This window comes from Pan paniscus, chromosome 10 (assembly GCF_029289425.2).
Source record: "Pan paniscus chromosome 10, NHGRI_mPanPan1-v2.0_pri, whole genome shotgun sequence".
Lineage (NCBI taxonomy): Eukaryota > Metazoa > Chordata > Mammalia > Primates > Hominidae > Pan > Pan paniscus.
This window is the reverse complement of record NC_073259.2, coordinates 76,325,120-76,351,433: the sequence shown is the minus strand read 5'-3', so window position 1 is coordinate 76,351,433 and position 26,314 is coordinate 76,325,120. Positions and strand designations below refer to the sequence as shown.

The 26,314-nt window shown below is 38.8% G+C and overlaps 1 protein-coding gene across 10 annotated transcripts in view; it reads left to right on the top strand.

The window, feature by feature from the left end:
- Positions 1–2,792: 2,792 nt before the first annotated feature.
- MDM1 (Mdm1 nuclear protein) overlaps positions 2,793–26,314 on the top strand; it is a 38,290-nt gene continuing 14,768 nt past the window's right edge. For 2 of the 10 annotated variants that reach the window (XM_034936198.2, XM_003808709.4), the window contains exons 1-12: positions 2,793–3,412; positions 4,419–4,533; positions 8,633–8,997; positions 10,079–10,213; positions 12,410–12,577; positions 14,016–14,119; positions 14,198–14,297; positions 19,032–19,061; positions 19,389–19,564; positions 20,377–20,694; positions 21,883–21,992; positions 22,084–22,193. In XM_034936198.2, coding sequence (XP_034792089.1) covers positions 3,395–3,412; positions 4,419–4,533; positions 8,633–8,997; positions 10,079–10,213; positions 12,410–12,577; positions 14,016–14,119; positions 14,198–14,297; positions 19,032–19,061; positions 19,389–19,564; positions 20,377–20,694; positions 21,883–21,992; positions 22,084–22,193 — 1,749 coding nt within the window. In that variant the 5' untranslated portion in view covers positions 2,793–3,394. Of the gene's footprint in view, positions 3,413–4,418; positions 4,534–8,143; positions 8,998–9,186; positions 10,655–12,409; positions 12,578–14,015; positions 14,120–14,197; positions 14,298–19,031; positions 19,062–19,388; positions 19,565–20,376; positions 20,695–21,882; positions 21,993–22,083; positions 22,194–26,314 lie in introns of those variants that run through there. The other 8 variants (XM_055095876.1, XM_003808708.4, XM_003808710.4 and 5 more) reach the window with 7 other exon arrangements.

Here is a 26,314-nt window from a genome sequence, read left to right as displayed (position 1 = left end):
TCTTCTAAGCCTTGCTTCTTTTCTTTGAGAGTCTTCTATGTTAGCTCATAAAGAGGTGCTTCTTGCTTGTTAGGGGTTGTATGGAAGTGTGCAAGTTAATAAGCTGTTGCATGTCAGTTCTAGTCTCACCCTTCAGACTCTGCAAATCACATGGCCAGCTCCCTGCTATGTTTGCCAAGAAAGGAAGCTAGGGAAAGACTGGGATGCTCTGTTTTGCTTGCTGTTCCTCCCCGCAGCACCTGAACAGTGATCTTCTACCCCACAGTGGCAGTTCATTGCAGTCTCCAGCTTGTCTCTTTTCCAGACGTTCCCAGAGAGTCTCATTTTGTCCCCTCAGAGGCACCCCACCAGTGGGGCAGTGGCCCTTTCTCAGCGGTCTGACCAACTCCAGGAGGCCTCTCCTACAAACCTCCGCATTCTAGTAACCTCAACATTTTCCTTTTGTTCTCTCAGCCTTACAGTATGAGCTGCTTCCTGGAGTTCCTCTTCTTTATCCTTTTGGCTTTAAGTTCTTCAATAGCTAATGAACCAATAGCTTATATTAAGTTCTCTTTGTTGAAATGCCTTGTGTAGGGTCTGTTTTCCTAGCTGGACCTAACATATCCATGCAGGATCAGAAGGCCCAAAGGAGCAGAACAACCTGCGCTACTCTTTGGATTTGGATGAACCGTAATGTATTTGACTAGTTCTCTCTAAATGGACATTTAGGTAGTTTTCAACCTTTTGTAACTAGAAACAGTACATTAAACAACTTTAAATGAATATTTTTTTCACATATGTGTGAGTCTATCTGTAAGATAAATTTATAGAAGAGGAACTCCTGGATCAAATTGCCAAAATGCCCTTCATAGAGGTTGTGCAAATTCAGTCTCTCACGAGCAATAGACAGAAATCTATTCCTATGAGAAATAGAGAAATCAACAAAGGGAAGAGTGAGCCAGGTGTGATACCATTGTCCCAGTAAGAGGGCCTTAGCTAGTGGAAGAGAGAAGCATAGCATGAGATCTGTCACTTGAGGAATTACTTTTTGGCTTAGACTCCACGGACTTCATTTTGAGCCCTTTGGCGATGAGAAAGGCTAAAACACAAATGAAAAGAAGGCTCTCTAAGACATAGTGTTACTCACTTCAAAGAGGGTAACGCAAAAAGGAGAGGTGCTTTGCCATAGATTACCAGCAATGCCAGGCAGTTTGAGGAGTGGCTGTACCCAGTTGCTGTGCCCAGTGGAGACTCAGTACCAAGCTAAAGTGGCTGTGATAGCCAGCAGCAAGAGTGACACCTACAGATGCATGGCTATTGGAACAAGGGGCAGTGCTGCCCGGCATACGCTATGTGGTTGCTGCGAGCACATGTGAAATACCTCCTAGGGACTCCCCAAAACATGGGTGGAACTTTGTAGGGTACTGGGTACTGTTTCCTGCAGTAGCAGAGAAGATAAGAGCTGGTAAAACACAGGCTACAAAACTCATTTACTAAGGTAGTCACTTTTTTTTTTCCCATTCCTATATCTTTGCCTCTTAAACTTGGGTAGGCTTTTGTTTAACAATAGCAAAGTAAAATCTTCTTCCTTAAGTCTTTATGATACTTCTCTAGCAAGCCTGGGATGTGACTGAGTTATTTTTACAATCTGCTGTTTGGTTTTCCTGTCATTTACTCCCTGCTCAGCAGAGCTCTTCTGCAGTGATCATTGCCCTTGTTTAGTAGGCAGGCTACATTCTACACACTTGCTTTTGCTGATCTCACCTTAGCATTTTGTGGTAACAAAGCTGTGTGCACAACCAAAGTTGTGCCTTTCTTACTCTGTAAGATGGGCTGCCTTCCTGCAGATGACTTTTGTTCTATGTTCCACTGTGTCTTGTTTGTGCCATTCTTAATTTACACGACAGAGATGCTGTCATCACCAATTAACATTAATCAAGGGCCCCCTGGATGCATGGCTGCATTGGGACTAATTTAATATGCTCTTTGTTCCAGATATCAGGTGGCTTCTTCAAATGAATTTTTAAGTATCTCGATGATGATGAAGAACAAAGACATCAATCAGGATTCAGGAAGACAGCTTTTGCGGAAAATGCTTAAAGGGAAGCATCAAGGATTGGTGTTGATATTTGAAAGTTTAAGAGTGGTATACTTTTATTCAGTCAACACATGACAAATGTAAAAGGCACTCATTTGTTGTTCCTGGAAGAAGCCTGGCAGCATTCCATTCAGACATCTGCCCTTTCATCGTCCCACTTTTTACTTATTGCAGTCCTTTCAGTCTGAATATTTCCTCCTGACGCATCTTCTGCCGTCCGAAATGACTCCCTGCTCCCGGATCCTGTAGCCCTTATTATTGACACCTTTCATTTAGAAATTTAGCACATGTCACATTACACCATTATTGAATAAATAAATAAATGAATAAATAAATAAAGATGTATGTCCTTCCCAAGTATATCAGAGAACTATCTGGACAATTTCTTTCTTTCCCAATTCTCAGAATCAGCAGTATTCTGTCAAGAAACATTTATCGACGATGATGGCAATAGTCGATTAAAATCAGATGAAGTTTTATTTTTAAAAAAAGGTTGAGCGGAGAGACAAGGCTGAAGGTTTGGAAGTTGAGACAACCATCTTCAATAAACGTTTTCTCATCTAAGGGCTGTATGTACATCATTTTGGGGAAGGTAGAGATTGAGGGAGGAAGAACATCACTGGAGGAAGAGACAGCAGTTTGTCTTTCGAGTTTCAATAAAGTTTCAAAAATCCTGCCTAAGTTATATTTTTTTTGGCCTTTCCCTTTTGATGTGACAATAAACTGTAATGCGGCTGTCGTTCGTACGAACCGATATTCAGCAGAATAGATCTGAGCACTTTCGGAAAAAGAAGCGTTCGGTTTTGTCATAGATTTTAGCATGAAGAACACACTTTGACCTTTGATGCTGTCAAGCACCTGGGCCAGCGAGGCTGGCGGCTGGCGAATTCCACCAGCAAGCAGACGCATTGCTGCGCAGGACCCGGCGAACCGGGGACCGGTCCACCCAACCCAGGAAGGCACCCCCGGGGTCCCGCCCAGCCCGGTTCCGGGAGCCTTATTGGCCGGCCTTCCGCCCGCCATCTCTATCAGCCCCAGGGATTTGGCAAGGGAGGTAGGCGGCTCCCTTTCGGCCACTCATTGGTCAAATCCTAATGGAGGTAAGGCACTCTGCGAGTCTCTATTGGTCCCTAGGCTCCAAAATGGGCGGGGAAAAACAGACCGACAGGGCTCTAGGGGGGAAGCGCGGAGTGCGCCGGCGCGTAGTCGGGGACGCCGGGCCGAGGCTTTGCTAGGGAACACTGTTATCGCCCCGCCCCCTCGGAGCTTTTTGTCCAGTAAACTGTCGGAGTAGCGGGGGCTCCGGCGCCGGGCGACATGCCGGTGCGCTTCAAGGTGAGGCTGGGGTCCCCGGGCTGGAATGTGGCTGGGGGGAGCCACGGCGGGGGAGGTGTGGAGCGCCGAGGTCACGCTGCTTTTCTGCGCTGCAGCCCTCTGCCCGGCGGAAGCTGCCAGCCCCAGGGCCTGCTGGAGGGGCCCCAGAATCTGCCCGCCGCCTCTTAACCTAGTTCCCTCTCCGCTCACTCACATTTGCAAGTTGCAGTGTGTCGAAGAGTCAGGTGGTGCGAGACACATTTACTTAGGGGGACTCAAGAGGAGTGGAGATGGGAGGAGGTCCCTTTGCGAAGAGAACTAAAGGCGACTTCACATTGGGACACCTGTGGCCCATTTAGCTTAGCATTTAACCCCCATTACCTTTAAAACTTTAGTGTATGTGGCTTTTAAAGGCTTGAGAAATGGGTTCTTAGTAAAGACAGCGTATAAAGAAATACACATTTTTCATCGTTGTGCATTCTTAGGGTATGTTAAAAGTTCCAGGTAGCTGGTAGCTGTCAGGGACTAGCACCCTGAAACTTAACAGGTGGCCACAGCGTCCCACATCTCCTGACTCATTTATCTTAAAGGCGTGTATTCAGAATGGAAGGGGAGTTTGCCTTTTGTTGACTTTATCAAATAGCAAAAGGTCCTAGGCATGGTACATAATATTGTGTACTCGGTGAAAACCTGGGATAAATCTAGAATGATGAGAATTTAGATTGTCATTAGTTATCCGACAAGAACTCATGCTTTGGAATCAGATAATCAGTGAAAGGGTAACCTCTGAGCCTGGAATTCCTGGTAGCATCTGCCTCAAGTGGTGTTGTGGATTAAAGGATATAACACGTGTGAACTGCTTAGCACAGGGCTGGGTGAATATTAGCTCTTATTAAGGAGCTCGTCTGTGTTTAATTTTCAGTCTTAAGTCTCTTTTGGGAGGTTCAGAAATTATTTTTCACCGATGTCTGCTTTAAAACATCATTCATTAATCGGACTGTACTCAAAAGTGTACTTTGCATTACAGGGGCTGAGTGAATACCAGAGGAACTTCCTGTGGAAAAAGTCTTATTTGTCAGAGTCTTGTAATTCCTCCGTGGGGCGAAAGTACCCATGGGCTGGACTTAGATCAGATCAATTAGGTAAGTTGAGCAGGCTAATAGCCATTCTAACCTGGGCTAAGTTTATAACTTGGGCCAAGCCGTTATAACTTGGGCTAAGTAAACCTTGGGCTAAGTTTACCAAATGATATATTAAAAGTTCAGTTGGCCTGGTTGATTTATTCATTTATTAATCAAGTATTTATTGAAGGTTTACTATGAGCCAGGACTATTCCCAGCAGCTAGTGTGGCAGGCCAGGTTTCACTAATGGAGGCCTCCATCACAACTGTTTCGGTACTGACTGAGTGGTTAAGTTAAATATTGAAAGCTAAAAAAAGCCAGTGCCCTTACACAAAGGCTGGGATGTCACAAAAGCCCATCAAGAGTATTGCCTAGGCCTTTCCTGGGCCGTAAAGCATGACAAAATAAGGAATTCTTAACAGGATCCGTTTAGGATTAAACAAGTTTTACTGGGGGTCTGCAGAAACTCCCCAGGCCTCCACAAATTTATTGGCGGTCTGAAGGAACTCCTCAAACCTCCGTGACTCAGCAGGAGACAAGATAAGGGTAATCAGCCCAGCACCTAGACCCATTTAGATTAAGTAAATTTACTGATGCTCCAGAAGAAGGTCTTCAGGACTCAGACCTTAGTTATAGATTAAAAGAAGTTAATCACTTATATCCTTAGATGAATGCACACTTACACGTAGACATATAGCTTAGAAGGTATATAAGCTCTGAAAAACTTTGTAATTTGGGGTTCGTCTGGTGATAATTTGCAGGCCTTCTTCTCGTAACCGGTTATAGAAATAAAAACTCTCTTTCTCCCTAGTTCATCTGCATCTCGTTATTGGCCGAGAGAAATAGCAGCCTGACCCTCAGTTTGGTATGGGAACGCTAGGGATATAGCCCTGAACCAAAGTCCCTTAACTGTGGAGAGAAACAGTAAGCAAGTCACTCAATAATTAAGGGAATTTCAGGTTTTTATATAAAATTGTAGGGAAGTGTGATAGATAACATGCGGGAGGAGTGGATTGGAGGGAAAATGCTTTAGATTAGATGGTTGGGAAAGGCTCTTTTTGAGGAGGTGATATTTGAGCTGAGACCTGAAAGCTGAGGGGACAATGCTGGGGAAGAGTGCTCCCAAGGTCTTGAGAAATGGAAGCTTAGGGAGATGAGGTCGCTGCCCCAGCTTTACAGCTAGTAAGTGGCAGAGCCATGATTTGAAATCAAGTCTGTTTTGTGCAAAGCATGTAGTTTCAGAGGTCATGTTCTTGTTATCACACATGCCTCCTCCCTGTGTCCCAGGGAAGTCAGAGTCCTGGGCCAGAGTTTCCCAGAGGGTGATAGAACAGAAGGGAGACAGACTGACCTCATTATACCTGCTTATTTAATTCTTCCTTACTAGTATATTAGATCTCTGAGAGTAGGGCTCTGTCTTATTCACCACCTTGTTCCTACCCAGTACCTAACACAGGCCTTGGAACATTCTATTGCTTCTTGAAACTATTTTTTGAATGAATGAATTAGCCTAAATTTGAATCTACAATAGCTGTGTGATGTTGGGCAAATTGAGCTAGTTTCACCAAGTGAGATTTTAGGAAGCCTGTTGCATAGGATTACTGGGAGGGTTTAAATGAGATGTTGCCTATTAAGGGCCTGGTTTGAGTACACAGATCAGTGCTTAGTGTCCCACATGTGATGTGTGCGAGCATGGCATGTAAGTCACATAAATGTTAGATGTTTGAAGCCAGGAAAAGACTTATGGGTAGGGTACCAAGCCCAGAAAGTTAGTAAGATGAGGAGGTATTTTCAGAATTTGGTCTAGAGAACAAAGGGAAGAGTGGGCAAGAGTGAGTGTCTCTTTTAGAGTTCCTCTGAAGCATCATGATCTGACCCAGCGGCAAACTTCAGAGACTGGGTGTCCCTGCTTCTCCGGCAGGGTGCTAGGAAAATCCCTCTGCTCATAATCCTCTTTTTACAAATGACCAGAAATTCCACATATTTGAACCTCCATTAGATTAAGAATCCAAATAAATCTCTGTTTAAGCATAGATATCCCACCCTGCTGAGCGCCTACGGGGCTATTATGACACTGGAAAATTCATTAAACTGGGTAGTTGTCCAATAACATTTCAGCTTAGATCAGCTGCATTTGAGGGGAAGGTGATGAAATGAGACCATGAGAGCAAAGCCACCTTAGAGCATGGTATATAATGAAGGAAGGAATGGACTGGGGGGGAACGTTAGTGGGGAATTTTAGGTCATGGGGAGGGACTGAGCAAGAATTCCAGAATGCTCAGAATAGGAGGTGGGAGGTTAGCAAAAAACAACAGCAGTGTTACCGAGGATGGCTGTCCCTTCTTTTAGAGTAGTGTATTTTTACCCTGGGGATTTGCTGGTGCTGGGAGACAGCAGCAGACCACTTGAGAATCTTCTTTCATTTTGCGCTTCTACCAAAAACCTGCCTCTGTGTTAAAGCAGAGAGGAGTCTAATTGGTGATCTTCAAGCTTTTTTGCTTTTATACTTCCTAGAAAAATTTAGAAAAACATTGTGCTTCGTCACACATTTCTAAATTGCTATTTTTTATAATAAATTTTTAAGAATAGTTTTGAATGATAGAATTTCTGGTATATTGCATAGTGCTTATATATTTTACATATATTTTGTAAAAACTCTGGAGCTGCCAATTTAGCCCATTCAATTTTTGGAAAATGTTTATCATACAATTGGCAAAGTCAGTATTCATTGGCAAACTAACCAGCCAAATTAGAATTATTTTCTGTGAGAAAAAGTCTGTTTATCTTTAATTAAGGTAAATGTGTTAATATGCATATGTACATTTCACATGACATCCCTCTCATATCTGAATTTTAATACTGAGAAGGTAGATGGAAAATCCATGGAGCTATATGAAATAAGATGCTGTTGCTTTGTTATTTCTAATCTCTGCCTGCTTTGCTTTGCTGTCAAATATTCTCCCTCAGGGATATGCTTTCTTGAATTGTCCCTTTGTTTGGCTCCCTACCCCTGAGGTTTTGTTCTACCTTGGGCGGATGCACTGGAGTAAGTTTCAGGCTGGTTAAGAGGTGTGTCTTTCTTCTGTAAAGTGGGAAAAAGGAGATTATGAAAGGGGCGGTGGGAAATGGAACTGCAGATGGCAGATGCAGCTCTCAGGCAGATATATCAGCATCAGGCAAGAGAGCACATGTGGAGGTGAGGATCTGGAAAATGATTCCCTTAAGCTGCCCACTTCTGTTTACCCTCCTGAAACATCTTTGTGTGCCTCCAGACAGATATCCACCCAGTGTGAAGACCTGTGGTCTAGGGAAGCCTTTTAAAAGGATAAGGACCCGGGGTGACATGGCCAAGACATCTACAATAGAGGCTAAGGAGCCCTGGGTTTTACCTCATGCCCAATTTTCTTTCCACCTTCCCTTTCCATTCTGGTCTTAATCTTCCTTCTGCACCCTGCAACCGTCTTAAAGAATGGCCCTAAACTAAGGCAGTCTCTCAGTGGCTGTCATTCTGCAGAGCTGCTCTTACCTTCATAGAAGGTTAAGTTTTTGGACATTTGCTTTCCATACAGAAATATAGAGAAATTGTATCTTAGCTGTTGTTAAAAGGGCTTATTCTTTTTTAATTCTCAGGAAATCAAGGCAGATGTAGAACCAAGATCCAGCACAGTGACATCTCATCCCTTCTCATCTTGGTCTGCTCCACATAAGAGAAGCTTTGTGAAAAGTTCCAAATTTTGACAGTACCAGGGCCCGTTGTTCTGTTAAGTAGCACAGGAAAGTAATTAGAAACGAGGCAGCATGTACTGCCTGGCCTGCCAGGTCTATCACGTTGCAATTCTAGTGACTTTTGTTAGGATAACTGGAACATTTTGTGACCCCCCGATTTTTAATTTTTTGTTACGGTCAAATTTTTAATGCTTTTAAAAGCAAAATTAAATATTTTATGTTGAAAAGCTGTACTTTTAAAATCCTATTATCTGAAGGATATTGTGTGTATATATAGGTACATATATCTGAACTAAATTTAAAATTTCATTTCTCCTCCACAAGTGTTCTTAAAAGTTGTCTTTGTAACTTTTTGCTTTAGTAGCTACTATTTTTGTATACCGTGTTTTGTAGGCATCACGAAAGAGCCAAGTTTTATTTCAAAAAGAAGAGTCCCTTACCATGACCCACAGATTTCAAAATCTCTGGAGTGGAATGGAGCTATCTCAGAGAGCAATGTGGTTGCATCACCAGAACCAGAAGCCCCGGAAACACCAAAATCACAAGAAGCAGAACAAAAGGATGTTACTCAAGAAAGAGTTCACTCACTAGAAGCTTCCAGGGTTCCCAAAAGAACCAGATCTCACTCTGCAGACTCCAGAGCTGAAGGGGCTTCAGATGTGGAAAATAATGAGGGTGTAACAAACCATACACCAGTTAATGAAAATGTGGAACTGGAACATTCTACCAAGGTTCTTTCAGAAAATGTAGCTAATGGGGTAGGCATATTCACTGCATTTCTTTTCAAAAGCATAGAATTCTTTATTGGTTTCATCGTCATTTCTGTAATATTACATTTTGTGTTTCAGAATTTTCCATTGTTGTTTTCTTGTCTAATGTCTATAAGAATAGTTGATAACAGGCTGTTGACTTTAGTTATTGTGAATTAGTTCTATTCTGACTACTCGCTATTTTGTAGTAGTTATACTATGATAATCTGTTTATTGGATGGACCTCCTGCGTCTGGATTTTATTCATCATATATTAGCACCTGAGTCCTCAGGGAGAGATCAAGTTGAGACAGAGAAGGGAAGTAGGCCCTTACTTCTGTCAGGGTGCTGAGCTGACTTCTACCTAGCCCCTTTTCAGTTTCTTATCGTGTACAAGAAGACAAACAGAAACTCAATTGATGAAACGCAAAAGGAAGGAGAGCTCTGGCTGTCTCTCAGAGATCTTGCATTTCTGCTCTCTTATGTCACAGCTGGCCTGTAGCAGGTCCCTGTGAGCACATAAGCAGAGGCTGCAGGAACTTGCGTGGGGATCTCAATGCTTTCCACATTTCTTTCTCCATTCTGTTCCACTGCTCTTCTCTGGTTCATGTCCACCACTGACTGGGACCCTGAAGAGGCATTTCAGAGTGTTGGAGAAGAATCTGTAGCTTGTTGAAAAAGCTGGGGGTGAAAGGGAACAAGGAAGGTGATGTGTGAGTCTGGCAGGCAGGAGAAGGGGTGTTCATAGAAGCAGTGTGCAGGTGAGGCAAAGTGCTGGGACTTTTTGGTAATAGATTTAATTATGAATGATTAGTAGGAAAGGACTGAGAGTATTATATTTTTCCTGGGATGCCTAATAGTCCTTTGATAGAAAGGAATTTTAAATAGTTTGACACTTGAAAAAAGATACTATTTATAAGTTGAAGAAAGTTTGCTGTACCACAATGCGCATGTAGTTAACAATTTTGCACTGTAGATTTAACATTTTGTTAAGAGGATAGATTTCATGTTACGCATTTTTTACCACAATTTTTAAAAAGTTTGAATAGAAATTTTTAATGTCTTTGAGTGGATTTTGTTTTTTGAACAGTTGGATAGACTTCTGCGTAAGAAAGCTGGATTGACTGTTGTTCCTTCATATAATGCCTTGAGAAATTCTGAATATCAAAGGCAGTTTGTTTGGAAGACTTCTAAAGAAAGTGCTCCAGCTTTTGCAGCCAATCAGGTAGTTTAATGGATGTAATACATTTCTGAGTACCATTATCTTATCTAGTAATGTAGATTTACATAGAATTAAGAGTTGAAAGAAATTAAGTACTTAAGTAGCCTGGAGGTAGGTTCTAGAAAACCAAAATGAGAGTTTTGCTAAAATCATCCTATTACTTATGATTTATGGTAGTAATATTATACTGTCCTAGGCCTCTGATGATCATTGTTGCCAGATGCAGCACATATACTAAATATGAGACAGGGTAATGAAAACTTGGGGAACTGGTAAGTTTTTGCATACTACAAGATTTTTTTACTTATTAAAAAATTATTAAATTGATTTTATTCTAAAATGTTGTGTTTTGTTGACTAATATATTGCATGTTTCCTGTATTCTAAGAAAGGCGTAACTGCTTTGAATATTTAATAAATACAAAATATGTTGACAGTAACACAAGATACGTAATTTTGTCCTTGTATCAGACAAATAGTAATAGGCATTGTCAGTATGACTATATTTGTAAAATTCAAAAGCTGTAATGATGTGGTATTAGATTTCATTATACTCCTGCACAATTTTAGTATTGAGATACCATTACTAATAGATAGTCTGTTGTTTTACTACCTTCATCCTTTAGGCAGTTCTTAGGCTTTAAACTCTCATTTATGTTCTTAACAGTACTTCTAGGCATAGACAGGAAATACCTCCACTTGGAATATCCCCAGAGACCTGTAATGGCTTAGTCTGTTTTTTCTTCTGGTCTTTGTGTTTTTCTTTATAAATACACACACTTTCACACACCCTCACATTCATTTTCTCCTGTACGTCAGCATTCACTTGTATATTGTGTATAGCCCTAAGAACTGACAGGATAATTGGATTCAGCAAGACAATAACATCTAGTCATCTTACATTAAGATAAAAAAACACCAGTGATCCTATAAATTGTGGCAGCTTTGGGCTTAATTATTATTCAATTTTTAAAATACCTTTGAAATTTATATAACATTTTAAGAATCTGTGAAGTAACAAAGTGATAAATACCCTTTATTAACCTAGTAAATAGGATCAGTACTTCTTTTGCTTGCCTACAGGTTTTTTTGGAGATTAAGTGTACCTAAAACATTACTTACAACCTGAAAATTGTAATTATTCAGTTTTTTATAGAGTATTTGACCTTTAAAATAGAGCTGATTCAAATCAAAGCCCTATCATCATCAAATAGGGCTTTTACATGTCAGTGAAAGCGTGTAGAACGTTACTTTTATAAGAGAAATCACTAGCGATATATTCAGTAGTTTTACTGCTTTCTTTAATAAGTGTTTCACATACTTTTTTAAGAAGGAAATGCTCATGGTTAGTTCAAAGCATACTGAATTCAGAGTCTATGGATTGAAGAGCTTTGAGACAGCTTTCAATGCTTGTTGATAGGAAACCTCTAAAAAGGTTGTTCATTTCATTTTATCAGACACCTGCTTTCTGAAAGGATGGCTTATATTAATATGTAAAGGAGTCAGAACAGTTTTTGGTAGTAAAGTCCTTGAGGTTATACTGTACTAAAAAAGATAAACTGTTTAGATCTGATCTGTATGAAGATGTACTATCCAGCATTACAAAGCAGTAATATAACTTGACTGAGTTCCCCATCTTTTCCATTTGCTTTCCTTGTAATCAGTGGTAATATGCCGTGAAATAGAAACCATATTGTGAAGTAGTAAGTATAAAAGGAAATATTTAACAATAGAAGTGTAGTAATTGCTCGGAACATTTTCTTTGCCTTAATAAAATACGCTGAAAATAAGCCAAGGGAAGAAAAGCTAAACAAATTGAACATATTGGGTATTCAGAAATGTCAAGAATTTTCTATTAAGGCAGGAAGAAAAAAAATCATGTCAGGGAGGAAGAAAAAAACCTGTGGAACTGACAACAGAGTTGCCTTAAAGCTAATGTCTATGTCATATGAAAATATGCCAATGTTTATTTTGGTTATAAGCTATATTTTGATTACAAAACTATTATTCAAAACATAGTAATGAGTATATAAAGTTGACCTTTGGATGTTAATAATATATGTGAAATAAAATTAAAATCATATATAACTTTGCTATTTTTTTGTCCTGTAATTCAACTTTATGTTTTGTTAAGTAATTGAAGACCAAAGTTCCGCATATTTAATCAACAAAACTAAACTAAAATAATTTTTGTTTTAAGGTTTTCCACAATAAAAGCCAGTTTGTTCCACCATTCAAAGGTAACTCAGTCATCCATGAAACTGAATACAAAAGAAATTTCAAGGGTTTATCTCCAGTGAAAGAACCAAAATTAAGAAATGATTTGAGAGAAAACAGAAATCTTGAAACAGTGTCTCCTGAAAGGAAGGTATTCATCAACTTTTAACCTTACAAAACAAAATCCCCATTATTTTAGATTCTCCACGTTTTCGTTTACTTACTACCACCTGGGAGTTTTTGGTTTTCACTAGTTCATTAATTCATTTGTTCATCAAATGTTCATTGAGCCAGCTACTAGGAGCAGACACGGGTTGGTACTGAGAATACAAGGCTGGCAAATAGCCCCAAGCAGCTCTTGGGCTAGTGGGGAGACAGACATAAATAAAAATGATACAGCATGATGAGTACTTAACAATACAGGAAGTAAGTCTAATAAGTTTAGTATCAAAGTCAAGTAAGTTTAATATCAAATGACTGGATTTACAGTAACCTCCAGGGGTAACAGTAGTGATAGAAATACTTACTTTAAGTTATGGAAATTAAACACATACATACTTATATGTATTTTATTTTTATTTATTTTTTTCGAGACAGAGTCTCGGTCTGTCGCCCAGGCTGGAGTGCAGTGGTACGATCTCGGCTCACTGCAACCTCTGCCTCCCAGATTCAAGCAATTCTCCTGCCTCAGCCTCCTGAGTAGCTGGGACTACAGATGCATGCCACCATTCCCGGCTAATTTTTGTATTTTTAGTAGAGATGGGGGTTTCACTATGTTGGCCAGGCTGGTCTCGAACTACTAGCCTCAGGTGATCCGCCCACCTTGGCCTCCCGAAGTGCTGGGATTACAGGCGTGAGCCACCATACCCGGCCATCACATGTATTTTAAACCAAAGCTTTAGCATGCCAAATTATAGCCAGTATCATTCACATGATTTACCTCAGAATATACAAACAACTGCTTCTGTGTGATATTACAGCCATTTAATTTGCAGAATCAGGCTAACATGATTATAAATTACAGGTAATTGGGGTATAAATACTATTTTTGAATCTCCTGGAATGTTGATACCCGATACTTTATGGGTCCTAAAAATAGAAAGTATGTAACTACAAGTAAATATGACTAAAAGTAAAATGATTTATACACACACACATATATTAGGCCTATGATATTATTGGAGAAAAAAAGAATTGTTATTCAGTAAAGCGATTTGGTAACTAATTCATCAGGATCTTATGTTTAATTAACGCAATTGTAAATTTAGAATATCAAATTCAGTATGTGGTAACATTATTTAGATATGTATTTGTTAACTTAAAAATTTTCTTCCTTAGCCAAAGATCTAAAATCTTTATTGTGAGAAAATGAAACTATATCCTCAGCTAAACTTCAAAAATAACTAACCAAATATACTAAAAATTTCAAAACTTCTTTGTTGATTTCTTATGGTTTTTGTTTTCTTTAGTATCTAAAGCTTCTAAAAATAGAAATGTCATTAAATATTCAAGTCTAACTTTATAACATGCATGTTTTCACTTTAATGTGTAACATCTTAAGCATAAAACTTAAATTATTTCCATTTCAGAGTAATAAAATAGATGATCATTTAAAATTGGAAGCAGAGATGGAATTAAAAGACTTACACCAGCCTAAAAGGAAGCTTACTCCTTGGAAACATCAAAGGCTTGGGTATGTATTTTAATAGGAAAATATGGTATTTCAATGATTAACATGGTGAAATATTTACTTTCATTTCATTTCTATTAGGAAGGTGAATTCCGAATATAGAGCAAAATTTCTGAGCCCAGCTCAGTATTTATATAAAGCTGGGGCTTGGACACATGTAAAGGGAAACATGCCAAATCAGGTGAGTGTACATGACCTCAATAAGCCTACATGTTCTTTCAGCCTCTGTTAACACTTTAATTTCACAACGAGTTCCTTTTGGTAATAGAGACCACAATTTAAAGAAGTATGATATAATAATAGCACTAATAGTATCAGGAACTTACGTATTAGGATGTAAATTATCATCTTTTTTAAATGCCACTGGCTCTTCAGAGATTAATATTTATTGAGGTCTTTTAAGTTTAATGCTTTTTACCATCAAACATTTGATTGTGTTAATAGAGTCAATTTATAGAATTGTATCATTATAGATTTGATTATTTCATAATCTCCAGACCTCCACTGTCTCAACTGAAGATTAATTTTCAAGATTAAATAATTTATCTGATAGTGATGCCCATTGTCAATGTGTACTATTACAGTTTGTAGGCAAAAGAAAGGTGAAGTTTGTGTTGTTAGAGGTGTGAGCTACAGTTTTGGGGTACTCTGACTTGGGAGAAACTCTGGGGATCTGAAGATAGGTTTGAAGGGAAGGGTAATTCTAGAGTTGAGAATTGCTACTTTAGTACTAGCTTCTTATACTCAAAGGATAGAGAATGGAACCTTTTTGTTATTGTATTAATTAGCATCTTTCAAATCATATCTTGACTTTTTTTTGCCTTTTCTGTGAGAACAAGCTAAATTAAAATGTTTCTGTTTAGACATAAGTAAACATCCCACTTCCCCCTGTCATTGTAAACAGAAGGATAATTTGGATGGGGAATGAGTCTTTTATTTAGCTCATTACTTAAAACCATGGCCCACAATTATATGTAATCAGCCTCTGGGGGAAGGGGCTGGTGCTCGGGTGCTCTGAGCTGCTGGTTCTTTGAGCTGCAGCTCCCAGACATATGTCCTGGCGACTGCCATGCTGTCTGCATATTGTTTCAGGAGGTCACTTGATTCCTTCCACCGTGGCCACTCTTTTGCTTTCTTTCTACTTCTCTATTTGAGCACGGCCTGAAGACAGCACAGGCAAAGTAAAAGACAAAGCTCAAAGCTGTCCCGGATATTATCTGGGGCAATGTTCATATATTCACCTTAGTGAAATCAAGTTAAAACTAGGAGCATCGAAAGCACCCATGATGGAAGAAAGGCAGTGAGTCAGCTAAACTCTTGAGCAGTTTATGACCATCCCAAGTCTTGGCAAAGATCTCCCTGACTGAGGAGTCTGATAGTGGGAGTGGGGAAAAGCAGGACAGAGGCAGAACAGTATGTGTGGCTGGTAAATTGATGTCAGCCGCTGGCCTGTTGTGTTTAGGCGTGACACTAGGTTGAGGTTATGAGAAACTCTTTGTTTTGAAGACTGTGTTTTCTCTGAGATTTCTACACTTGATCTCAGCCAAAAGGCCGAGCAGCGATTTCTTTAAACTAAGATGAGTTTAGGCATCAGAACTAAACATCTAATTGAGAAGATTGTTAAAACCGAAGTCATAGTAAGATGAGATTCCTTATCCTGCCTTGATGGAAGAGAACATTGTTGTTGTCAATTTAAGATAGACTTTTCAAGGTTTCCTATTATGATATCTTGGTAATGCAGCTTTTTTTGCTTATTAAATACTATAATGGTGGTTGTAAATATTTAAATTAGTGGTATAGTTTGCCTTAATTTCTTTGAGAAAAATAATTCAAAAAGTAAATTGAAGTTGAAAAAGAATAAGAATTTTTAGCTAAGAAGTCAGTGATCATTGATGATAACAGTTTTAGTTGACCAGGTTATAGACATTTAATATGAGCCATGTTTTACTTATATCTCTTGGAAGTCATTTACTATAGGCATCTGATTATGAGGTTCCTAAATACAAGGTACAGTACTCCTTCATTTTCCCACTCCTAACGTTTCAGGAAGGAGTGTATTCACACTCCTCACATGCACTCAGACATAAGTGACTTTGTTGTTGGAATATTAACTCACTTTTTGAGTCACATTAGTTTTCGAGTCCATATATCATCTTCATTTCTTTCTATGTTTGAGATACTTTTTGAATCTGTTTATAGTCTAGTCACTGGAAATTCTATGCTAAGTCCCAGTTACCTCTCATAGAGCATTAGGGTGGTTGGTTTTATTTGCCCAGTGGTTGTATGTTTGTCATCTCCATTATAATAACCACTTGACTATTGCTTTTTAAAATGCTCACTTAAGGGATTGTTTCTTAATAGTCAGCAATTAGAATTTTTTAGGTTCTATCCTCAGAATAACTACTTAGTCTATGTTAAACTTCTTTTTTTCTTAATTGTTAGGTAATCTTTTCATCATCGATTGGTTGAGGTGATTTTATTCCAATGTGTCTTCCACAAATAGGACTGTGTTTCAAGATAAAGTCCTGCATTTGAGAGATGTCCTGTAATTTGACAGACATTGTAAAGACTAGGTATAAAGTGACCCCTCATTTTGGGGGGATGGTTTTTGGGTAAAAAGAGTTTTTATCCCCAGTTTCTTGAGTTTGAATTTTCTGCATGTTTTAAATAATTTAGTTGAACTCTTAATTTGGACAAAGAAATTCAGAAAAGGAAACATTCTACTTATAATTGTATCATAATATATAATATGATAACATTACTTGGCCCAGAAAGGTGTGTGTATGTTGTTTTGAGTTGGGAATGGTTTATTTCTGTCCTTTTTGGTGGCTCTGGTAGTTGGCTATAGGGATTGTTCTATTTAACATTGAGTTCATGCTATTGATTTTTTTTCCTCCTCTTTTTAGTAGAACATACTACTTTGGAAAATGTCAGCCTTTTAATTTTTCATCTTAGTTTAGGGCTAAAGATATTTAAAATCATATTTGTAAAATATAATATTAGCACTGAGATTAATAAAGATTGTTAATATAGTAAATTTAAAGCACTTAGTTTTAAATGTCAGTAACAAATAGAACTGAATAAATCAAAGTCCTCAGAATTTTTATGAAGTATACTCTCCCCCTCCTTTCTAAATAAAATTGACGTCAAATAAAACTGGATAACTGTGTACATGGAGGGTATTCATCCATCCTTTCATTCATCATGCATGGATAGATGCGGCTGCCTCTGCTGTCCCTTCCACCCCCACTGCCCCATCACTCTACCCAACACAGTGCAGGACTGATTGGTCCCCCTTTTGAACTACTCCTTCAACTTACATTTCATTTCATTTGCTTATTATGGCATAGACCGCCATCAGTATTATGACAATTTATGTACAGGTTGGCTCACTGAGTGCAGGGAGTTTCTTGCTTATCTTTGGCTGCCATGTTTAGCTCAGGCATACCACTTAGTCTGCACTCAGGACAGGTTGTGGACTCAGTGCTTAAGTGCTGCGTTTTCCCTCACCTCAAGAAGTTCATAGGTTGATGGAGGAGGAGGGCATGTGCAATTAATTCCAGTAAAATTGAATATGTATTAATGGGGATGTGCCCAAAGAACTCTGAGAACACAGAGGAGGAAGTGATGCTGAGGCATGTAGGTGATGGAGTGGCCCTGAAACATTTGAAGCATGGGGGCACTTACTGGCAATAAAATCTGGAGTATATCGAGGCACTTTATAACAAGGTTCCTGTGCATTCAGAATACCCTGGTTAGAAGTTCAGTAGAGTTAATTCATGTACCTCACTTCTACCTGTTAAATGCAAAAACCACTGCTAGAAATTTTCTTTAAAGGTATAGGAGTTGATAGAAATGATAAATGAACATAGCTTTTTTTTTTGGCAGTGAAGAAAATATTTCAAATTATCCTTTAGGAACTTTTTTCAGATATGGTTCATTAGAGTAGGACTCTGTTGGGATTATATGGTTTCTTATGCCATATAGGTGCTGTCTTTTGCTTTGGCCAATTGCCTAGAGATGTAACACTTTCATCTGCATTCAAAATCGTACCTTGTTAAGGAGCTATGTTTCTACAATTGCTTTTACATTGCTGTTTCATTATTTGCTTTTTTTTTTTGCCCTGAAAGAAAAGCAATTCTAGAATAAAGATTTTCTGTCTCGATGATAAAAAAAATTAGTGTTTTTCGAGATTAAATAAAGATATTGAACAGAATTTTAAGGGTAAAACTTGAACTTAATTTTTTTTACATTGTGGAATTGTACTTGGAGAAGCCAGCAGGTGGCAGTATGATGTATAAAGTGAAAGGTTTCAAATGGGTATAAAGGCTCCTTTTCATCAGAAAATGTTACTTGCATATTAAATAATTCATATCACTTTATTATTCAGCAGAACTTTTTTTATTCTGTCCCTTTGTTGAACACATTGCGATTATGATTTTATGGGCTATTATTTTAAATTATATATTTAGTACTTTTTAAAAAAAAAAGTTGAGATTTTGCTGATTCCAAGGGAATATTGAGGAATTTGGAGAGGGAAGCCTCATAACCTCATAAATCTCCCAGTGAGGGCTTCTGTAGCAGTAGTAGCTGTATACAAAGCCATGAAATAAAGCTGGGTTAGGGATTTCTGGCGTGTAAGTACTCTTCCAGAGGTGGGGAAATAGGAATAATAGTTAGATTGCCTAATTTATCTGTCATCAGCAGCATCCTAGCCATGCAAGAATGTGGCTGGTTTTCAAGATAATAATAAGGTAACTTGGTTACTGAACTAATTACTAAAAATCCCAAGAAATATTGATTGACAAGTTTGGTAGATATTTAGAAGGGAGAATAATTTGTTTCATTGATTCCCATTAATATTCAATTATGGCATTAACCTATCATTAAGTGTGTTTCTGTATTCCTTCTCTAGGATTCTCTAAATGCCATGTGGTATGCCGAGGTTGGTTGCTTTTGAGTTTTTAAAAACTATAATAATGCATAGATTACTTGTGTAATTTCAGTTGGAATAAAAAGTAGGTGTCAATATTTTTCTTAGCTGCTATGAATTTCTCCCTGCCTGCTGGTCTGAAATAAAATAACTGCATCATGCTTTAGCTTGATTGTTTTAGTTTTTGCTTAAATGCACAGTCTGATGACTGTATGTGGCTAATTTTGCCTTCGTCTTCGGTCCCTGGCTGTATTTGTGCAATGTCTTTGATATGCTACTTGGTGCTGTTTGTAAAGAAGCATTTACAATAGTATATGATGTCTGAACTCTTCTGAATAGGTTAAAGAACTCCGAGAAAAGGCTGAGTTTTATAGGAAGCGAGTTCAGGGGACGCATTTTTCTCGGGACCATCTGAATCAGATTTTATCTGATAGCAACTGCTGTTGGGATGTCTCCTCAACCACAAGCTCAGAAGGAACCGTTAGTAGCAACATCAGAGCATTAGATCTTGCTGGGTGAGATATTCTTTGTGGATGGCAAAAAAAGTTTGTTGAAGCTTATGTAGATCATAGAATGATATAGGAAAATGACCTGACTACTCAAAATGTGTCTCCTAGTCGAATGGAATTGTGGCAGCCATTTATTTCATTTTTATTCTCAGTGAAAAATAAAGCAATGTAGATTGCTTTATTTATGTATAAATAACACATAATGTAAATCTGGAAGGCTAGATTTTTATAATATTTTTTGTTGGCAGTTAATAGCGGAGTAGGGATGATTACATGGTAGATGTAAAAAGACCTTTAGAAGGTAAAAAGAAAGTCAACAACAATAAAAAAGTAGAGACTGCAAGCTATTAATACATAGCTATTACTCATTAATAGATTTTGTGGCTAATTCAGAACTTGGCTGCTGATTTTATGGAAGAGCGCTCTGCTGTTCTGGGTTAAAATGAACATGATTTAATTATTTGTAAGTGAAAGTAATTGAAGAACTTAGACCATGGGGTCCTAGTTTATGTGTGTAAATGCCAGTTTAGGGCTAGGTATGACTTGTGTCAGCAGATGTACACAAGCATATGTGAAGGTAGGAGTAAAAGAAGATAAATACATTTTGGAATATTTTAATAGAAACTCCAGATTATGACTTTCATTTATTTTGCTATAAAACGAATTAGATTTCCTTCTTCAATACCTGAGCAAGGCAATATCTATGGAAAACATGTCGTTGTGAATAGTAGAAGGAAATGATGGACTCACTAAAATTGGTGTAGATTAGAAAAGTGCAAACTATTCACATTTAAAATAAAATTGATTTTGTTACGCAGAGATCCTACAAGCCATAAGACTTTGCAGAAATGTCCTTCTACAGAACCAGAAGAAAAAGGAAATATCGTGGAAGAACAGCCCCAGAAAAATACCACGGAGAAATTGGGTGTGTCAGCTCCCACCATACCCGTTAGAAGGCGGCTGGCTTGGGATACAGAGAACACAAGTGAAGACGTACAGAAACAGCCCGGGGAGAAAGAGGAGGAGGACGACGATGAAGAGGAAGGGGACAGGAAAACGGGCAAGCAGGCTTTTATGGGAGAGCAAGAGAAGTCGGATGTACATGAGAAATCTAAGGCAGATAAGATGAAAGAAGGGTGAGAGTTTTAAATTACTCAGTATAGAGAAGCGTTATTTACATGGTTGATATGTATTTTGTCACTAAATATAGTGGTTTACACTTTTGATTTTATGACTAATAAATTGCAGATTTTATTTCAATGTCACAAAGGAGGCACTGCTGTATGGTGAATAATTTGATTCACTCAGGTATTTAAGTCACTAGTGATTGGTAATTGAATACTTGAATTCTGGGCTACTTTGGGAGGAAGTAGTTAGGATTATTTTCATTTACGTCCTATAATTTATGGTGTGCCAGATTTGCAAATGTGTCTGGAAGAATGACTTTAAAGAAAAAAACTGGTGTTCTTTAATATCAGATGATTCTACCAAAAAAGATAATGTTTTATAATATTTTTAAAAAAGTGATTTCTGAAAATAGCTAATTCCTGTTGTTTTATGTGTAAATTGCTTTGGGGAGTGGCTGTTCTCCACCTATGATAATAGTGCCTTTTGTCTATAATCTAAATCCTTTATTCATTCACGGATGTTATGGAACTTGAGCCTTGATGTGAGGAAGGATTCTCTGCTGTGCCGGTGCTGACTTGGCAGTGATTTTCCCCATTATCCAGTATTCAGTCACTTTTTTCTTTGTGGGTTGTTTTTCTTCTATTGATATAGTTGATACAGCTTATATTATTTTTTCAGTGTTTTATTTTTGATCTTGTGCTTAGTTCTATTCATTATTGAAAATTTCAGTCGCTTTTAACTGCATGTGGATTTGGTGATTATTTTTTTCAGAAACAAAATGGCCTTCTCTTACAAGTTTTTTTTTTTTTTTTTGAGATGGAGTTTCGCTCTGTCACCCAGGCTGGAGTGCCGTGGCACGATCTCGGCTCTCTGCAAGCTCCGCCTTTTGGGTTCACACCATTCTCCCGCCTCAGCCTCCCAAGTAGCTGGGACTACAGGTGCCCGCCACCACACCCGGCTAATTTTGTTTTTGTATTTTTAGTAGAGATGGGGTTTCACCATGTTGGCCAGGATGGTCTCGATCTCCTGATCCGCCCACCTCGGCCTCCCAAAGTGCTGGGATTACGGGCGTGAGCCACTGCGCCTGGCCTCTTACAAGTTTTATACTGTATTATTGCACAATGATGGCAAAGTATTTTTTATCATATTTTCTGGAGGAAATGCTGTATAGATTCATAGATTGTTTCAATTTATAGGTCAGATTCTTCTGTATCCTCAGAAAAAGGAGGCCGGCTTCCTACTCCCAAGCTGAGAGAACTTGGTGGAATCCAGAGGACTCATCATGATCTCACTACTCCAGCTGTTGGTAATTGGCAAACACCGTGCAGTTCTTATTTAACCTGCTTTTTCTACATGTTAATTTAGTGTAATTGAAACTGTCATCTTTATTTTTCCAGGTGGTGCTGTTTTAGTGTCTCCATCTAGGATGAAGCCTCCAGCCCCAGAACAGAGGAAAAGAATGACCTCTCAGGATTGTTTAGAAACTTCAAAGAATGATTTTACTAAGGTAAATATGTTTTGGGGAAAAAAGCATCTCATCTAGGACAAATTATTGTAGACACATGTAATAAATGAATGATGGGTTAAGATTTTAGAGAATTGTGGCTATCATATGAGGAGATGATACTGTTAACCTGCTTTTTAGTAAGGCAAAAGGCTTGACTTTTTTTCTGTTAGAAGCATTACGTTTTTGTTGATACACTTTCAACTTTGTCAGTAGTGACTCAATAGGAAGATAAAGAAAGCAATACTTTTATTGAGCATCTGCTGTGTGACAGTTGTATTCCAGCTATGTTCCAGGCATTGTTTTAAGTGCTGGGGACATAGCAGAGAACAAACAGACAAAAATCATAGCCATCATTGAACTTACATTCTAGTGGAGGAGGGAGACAATAAACAAAATAACCAGGTAAAATACATGGTATTTTAGATACTGATTAGTGCTAAGGAGAAAAATAAAACCGCTGAAGTGAACAGGAGGTGGCCAGGGAAGTCCTCAGTGCGAGAGTGGCATTTAAGCAGGATCTGAAAAAGGTAAGGGATTGACCTGTATGTGGATCTGGGAAGGTCTAGGTGACAAGAACAGTAAGTGCAGATCCCTCAGGTGATGGGGGTACCTGCCCCCTTGAGGAACAGCTAGAAGGTCACTGTTGCTGGAAGAGAGAGAGAGAGAATGAGAGGGAGAGTAGTGTTGATAATGGGTTCAGAGACATAATGGGGTGCTAAATTGTGTAGGGCTTTGTAAATCATAGCAAAGATTTTGAATTTTTTTCTGTATGCAGTGGCAAGCTATTGGAAAGGCAGAGGAGTGACATGATTTTATTTAGTTTTTTTCCAAGGTCTTTCTGGCTGCTGTGTTGAGAATAGGTAGTAGTAGAGCAAGAGCTGGGGCATAAAAACAGTTGGGAGTCACTTACTCTATCCAGGCAGGAGGTGATGGTTGTTTGGACCTTGGTGGTGGCAGTGAAGGTCATATAAAGTTCAATTCTGGATACACATGGAAGGTACAGCCAACAAGATTTGCTGATGGATAAGATCTGGGGTGGGAGAAAGAGAAAAATCAAGGGTGACTCAAGATTTTTGGCCTTAGCAATAAGGATGGAGTCGCCATTTAACTGAGTTGGAGAAGATCAAGAATTCCGTTCTGGACACTCTAAATTTGAGAAGCTTATTAGACATACAAGTAGACATGTTGAATAGGGAACTGACTATATAGGTTTGGAGTGTAGAGGAGAAGTTGGGCTATAGGTACAGATTTGAGGCTCTTTATAGCTTAGGTGGGTCAGGTTTTTAAAGTATTGAGACTGGAGGAAATCATCAAGGGAGTGGGTGTAGACAGAGAAGAATAGTTGTAGACAGGTCTAAACCCCAGTTTTTTGATATTGGGAAGTTGAGGACTAGTCAGCAAAGGAGACTGAAGGAGAGCAGCCAGTGAGGTGTTGACAAACAAGAGACTGGTATCCTGGAGGTGTCAAGGAGGAGGGAGAGTCAATGCTACAGATAGGTGAGTAAGATAGGACAATTGCTTATCAGATTTAGCAACGTGGAGGTCTTTGGTGACCTTGATAAAGGGCAGTTTTGGTGGAAGGAAGGGACAAAAGCCTAAGTGCAAGTGAATTCAAGAGAAAAAAGAGGAGAAGAATTGGAGAAAGCTGCCACAGATAATTCTCTGAAGTTTCTTTTCCAAGAAGGGAAGCAGAGTAATGCAGGAGTAGTTGAGAGAAGTGAGAACAAGATGGAAGACACAACAGCATGTTTGTATGTTGACAAGAATAATTTTGGAGAGAGAAAAGTTGATGATGCAGGAGTGAGGGGAAAGTTGTTGGAAAGATGCTCTTGAGTAGGAGAAAGGGCTTAGGATCTGGTGGAGATATGGAAGGGTTGGCTTTAGACACTGATTGTTTCTTTATTGTTAAAAGAGGGAAAGCAGAATTCATGGGCAGGCACTGCTGATGAATGTAGGAAGATGTGATGGCAGCTTTTCGAAGACCTCTTCTTATTGCTTCTTGGTGACATGTGAAGAAAGATCCTTACTGAGAATAAGGCTGGGGAAGATGTTGGAGATTTGAGGAAAGTGAAGGCATAGAGTAGTCTTCTCAGAGAGTGGGAGAGTGAGTGGGCCAGGGGAATGTGGGATATTTTAGGCCAATGTTAAGGGGCCATTTTAAGTTGGTGGTCACAAAGTTGGCAGAAGACCAGTCAGGAAGGGTTGTGTGCCCTTCTCCAGTAATGTTTGGCTGCAGAAGTGCAGGATACTTTTATCAGATAGAATTGGATTTACCTAGGGTTTTGAATTTGTCATGAGAATAAGACAAAGTGAGAAAAAGGGGAATGGAGTTGAGGTATATATGAAGAAGGGATTATAATGAGTTGGTGAGGGAAGGACACTGGGACTTGAGAAGAGTGCAGAGGTGATAGGATCGGTGGATGGATGGTCTAGGTAAAATAAAAGACTTGTTGGAATTGGGGCACCTGTGGGGATTAGTTTTAAAGTTAGGAAATGGTGGTCAGAAATTTAGGTTATGGAGAGGTTGCAGTTACCAGTAATGACAAGGCTTAACTTAACATCTTGGGTGTAAGTGGTTGGAGTAGAATAGAGAACATTCAGAGAAAAGGTTGAAAATCTATAGGGAATTTTGCTGATGGCTGTTTGTGAATTTGAGTACAAAGTAGGAGTTTTCAGGGATTGGGAACAGGTGGGAGATGGGATCAGAGCACCCTCTACCTCTTAATCCCCAGTGCTTAGAACAGAGCCCAGCTCATAGCACGTAACAGATTGAATGAATGTTATTGGAGTGACAGAATATCAAAACTATTTCCTGTTGCTTATGTATACATTGGTTTATTAAAGGAAATGTGACATTAGGAATATGGTCAGAGGACTCATGAGAATCAGATCTTAATGGACTGTTTTACTCCTCCTTAGAAATCCAGGCTGCCATCTGGAAGGTGTGAGCTTTTAGGCAACTGTATACACACAGCTGATTCAGCCAAAACGAGTGACTCATCCATATTTGTGGCTGGATTTATATGTATTATTTTCACTTACTGTGGAATTAATTTATTGAATAATCTAAATAGAGTAATATCATCCCTTAGAATGTTAATGCCATTCTCTGTCTCGCTGTGAGTACTATACACTTTTAACATTTTAATTACCAACTCCTCTAAAATAAGTTTCTGGCCTGGTGCGGTAGCTCATGTTTGTAATCCCAGCACTTCGGGAGGCCAAGGTGGGCAGATCACATGAAGCCAGGAGTTCAAGACCAGCCTGGCCAACATGGGGAAATCTTGTCCCTACTAAAAATACAAAAATTAGCTGGGCGTGGTGGCAGACGCCTGTAATCCCAGCCATTTGGGAGATTGAGGCACAAGAATCACTTCAACCCAGGAGGTGGAGGTTGGAGTGAGCTGAGATCACGCCACTGCACTCCAGCCTGGAAGACAGAGCAAGACTCTCTCCAAACCAATAAATACATACATATGTACATACGTACACAAGTTTATTATTGACAACTTGATTGGATATCCTTCCATGTGAATTTTCTGCGACCAGCACTACCAGGGACTATACCAGGAGCTAGCTAGATTTGGTTATTTCCCAGTGTCTACCCCTTGGTTACTGGTAGGCAGAAGAGTCACTAAACTTTGATATACACCATCAGTTTTTCCCCTTATATTCTCTTATAAAAGCATTGATAAGAAATTACGTTATTATTATGTATAAAATTAAACCCATAGGTCATTCAATTTCCAATAAATTATCAGTATGTCCCAAAACTTTAGGGTAGAATTCTCATATTGGGTTGATCATCAGGAAACATTTTCAAATCTTAAAATTATATTAAAAACCCAGGTGTGGATTTGCTCACTTCATTCATTTAGCGTATTTACCCACATGCTATGGCAATGATAATGGATAGAAACAGACATGGTACATAATCTTATGAAACCTGCAGTCTGGTAAGGGAGATACATGTTAATCACACCAAAAAAGAAATGAAATTAAAACTAATAAGAGTTTCAAAATAAAAGTACTTAGCGCTATTCTGGAAGGAATTGTTCTAATCATGGAGATCAGAAACCTTCTTGGAAGTCAATGATGCTTCTTTGAAAAACTCATAATTG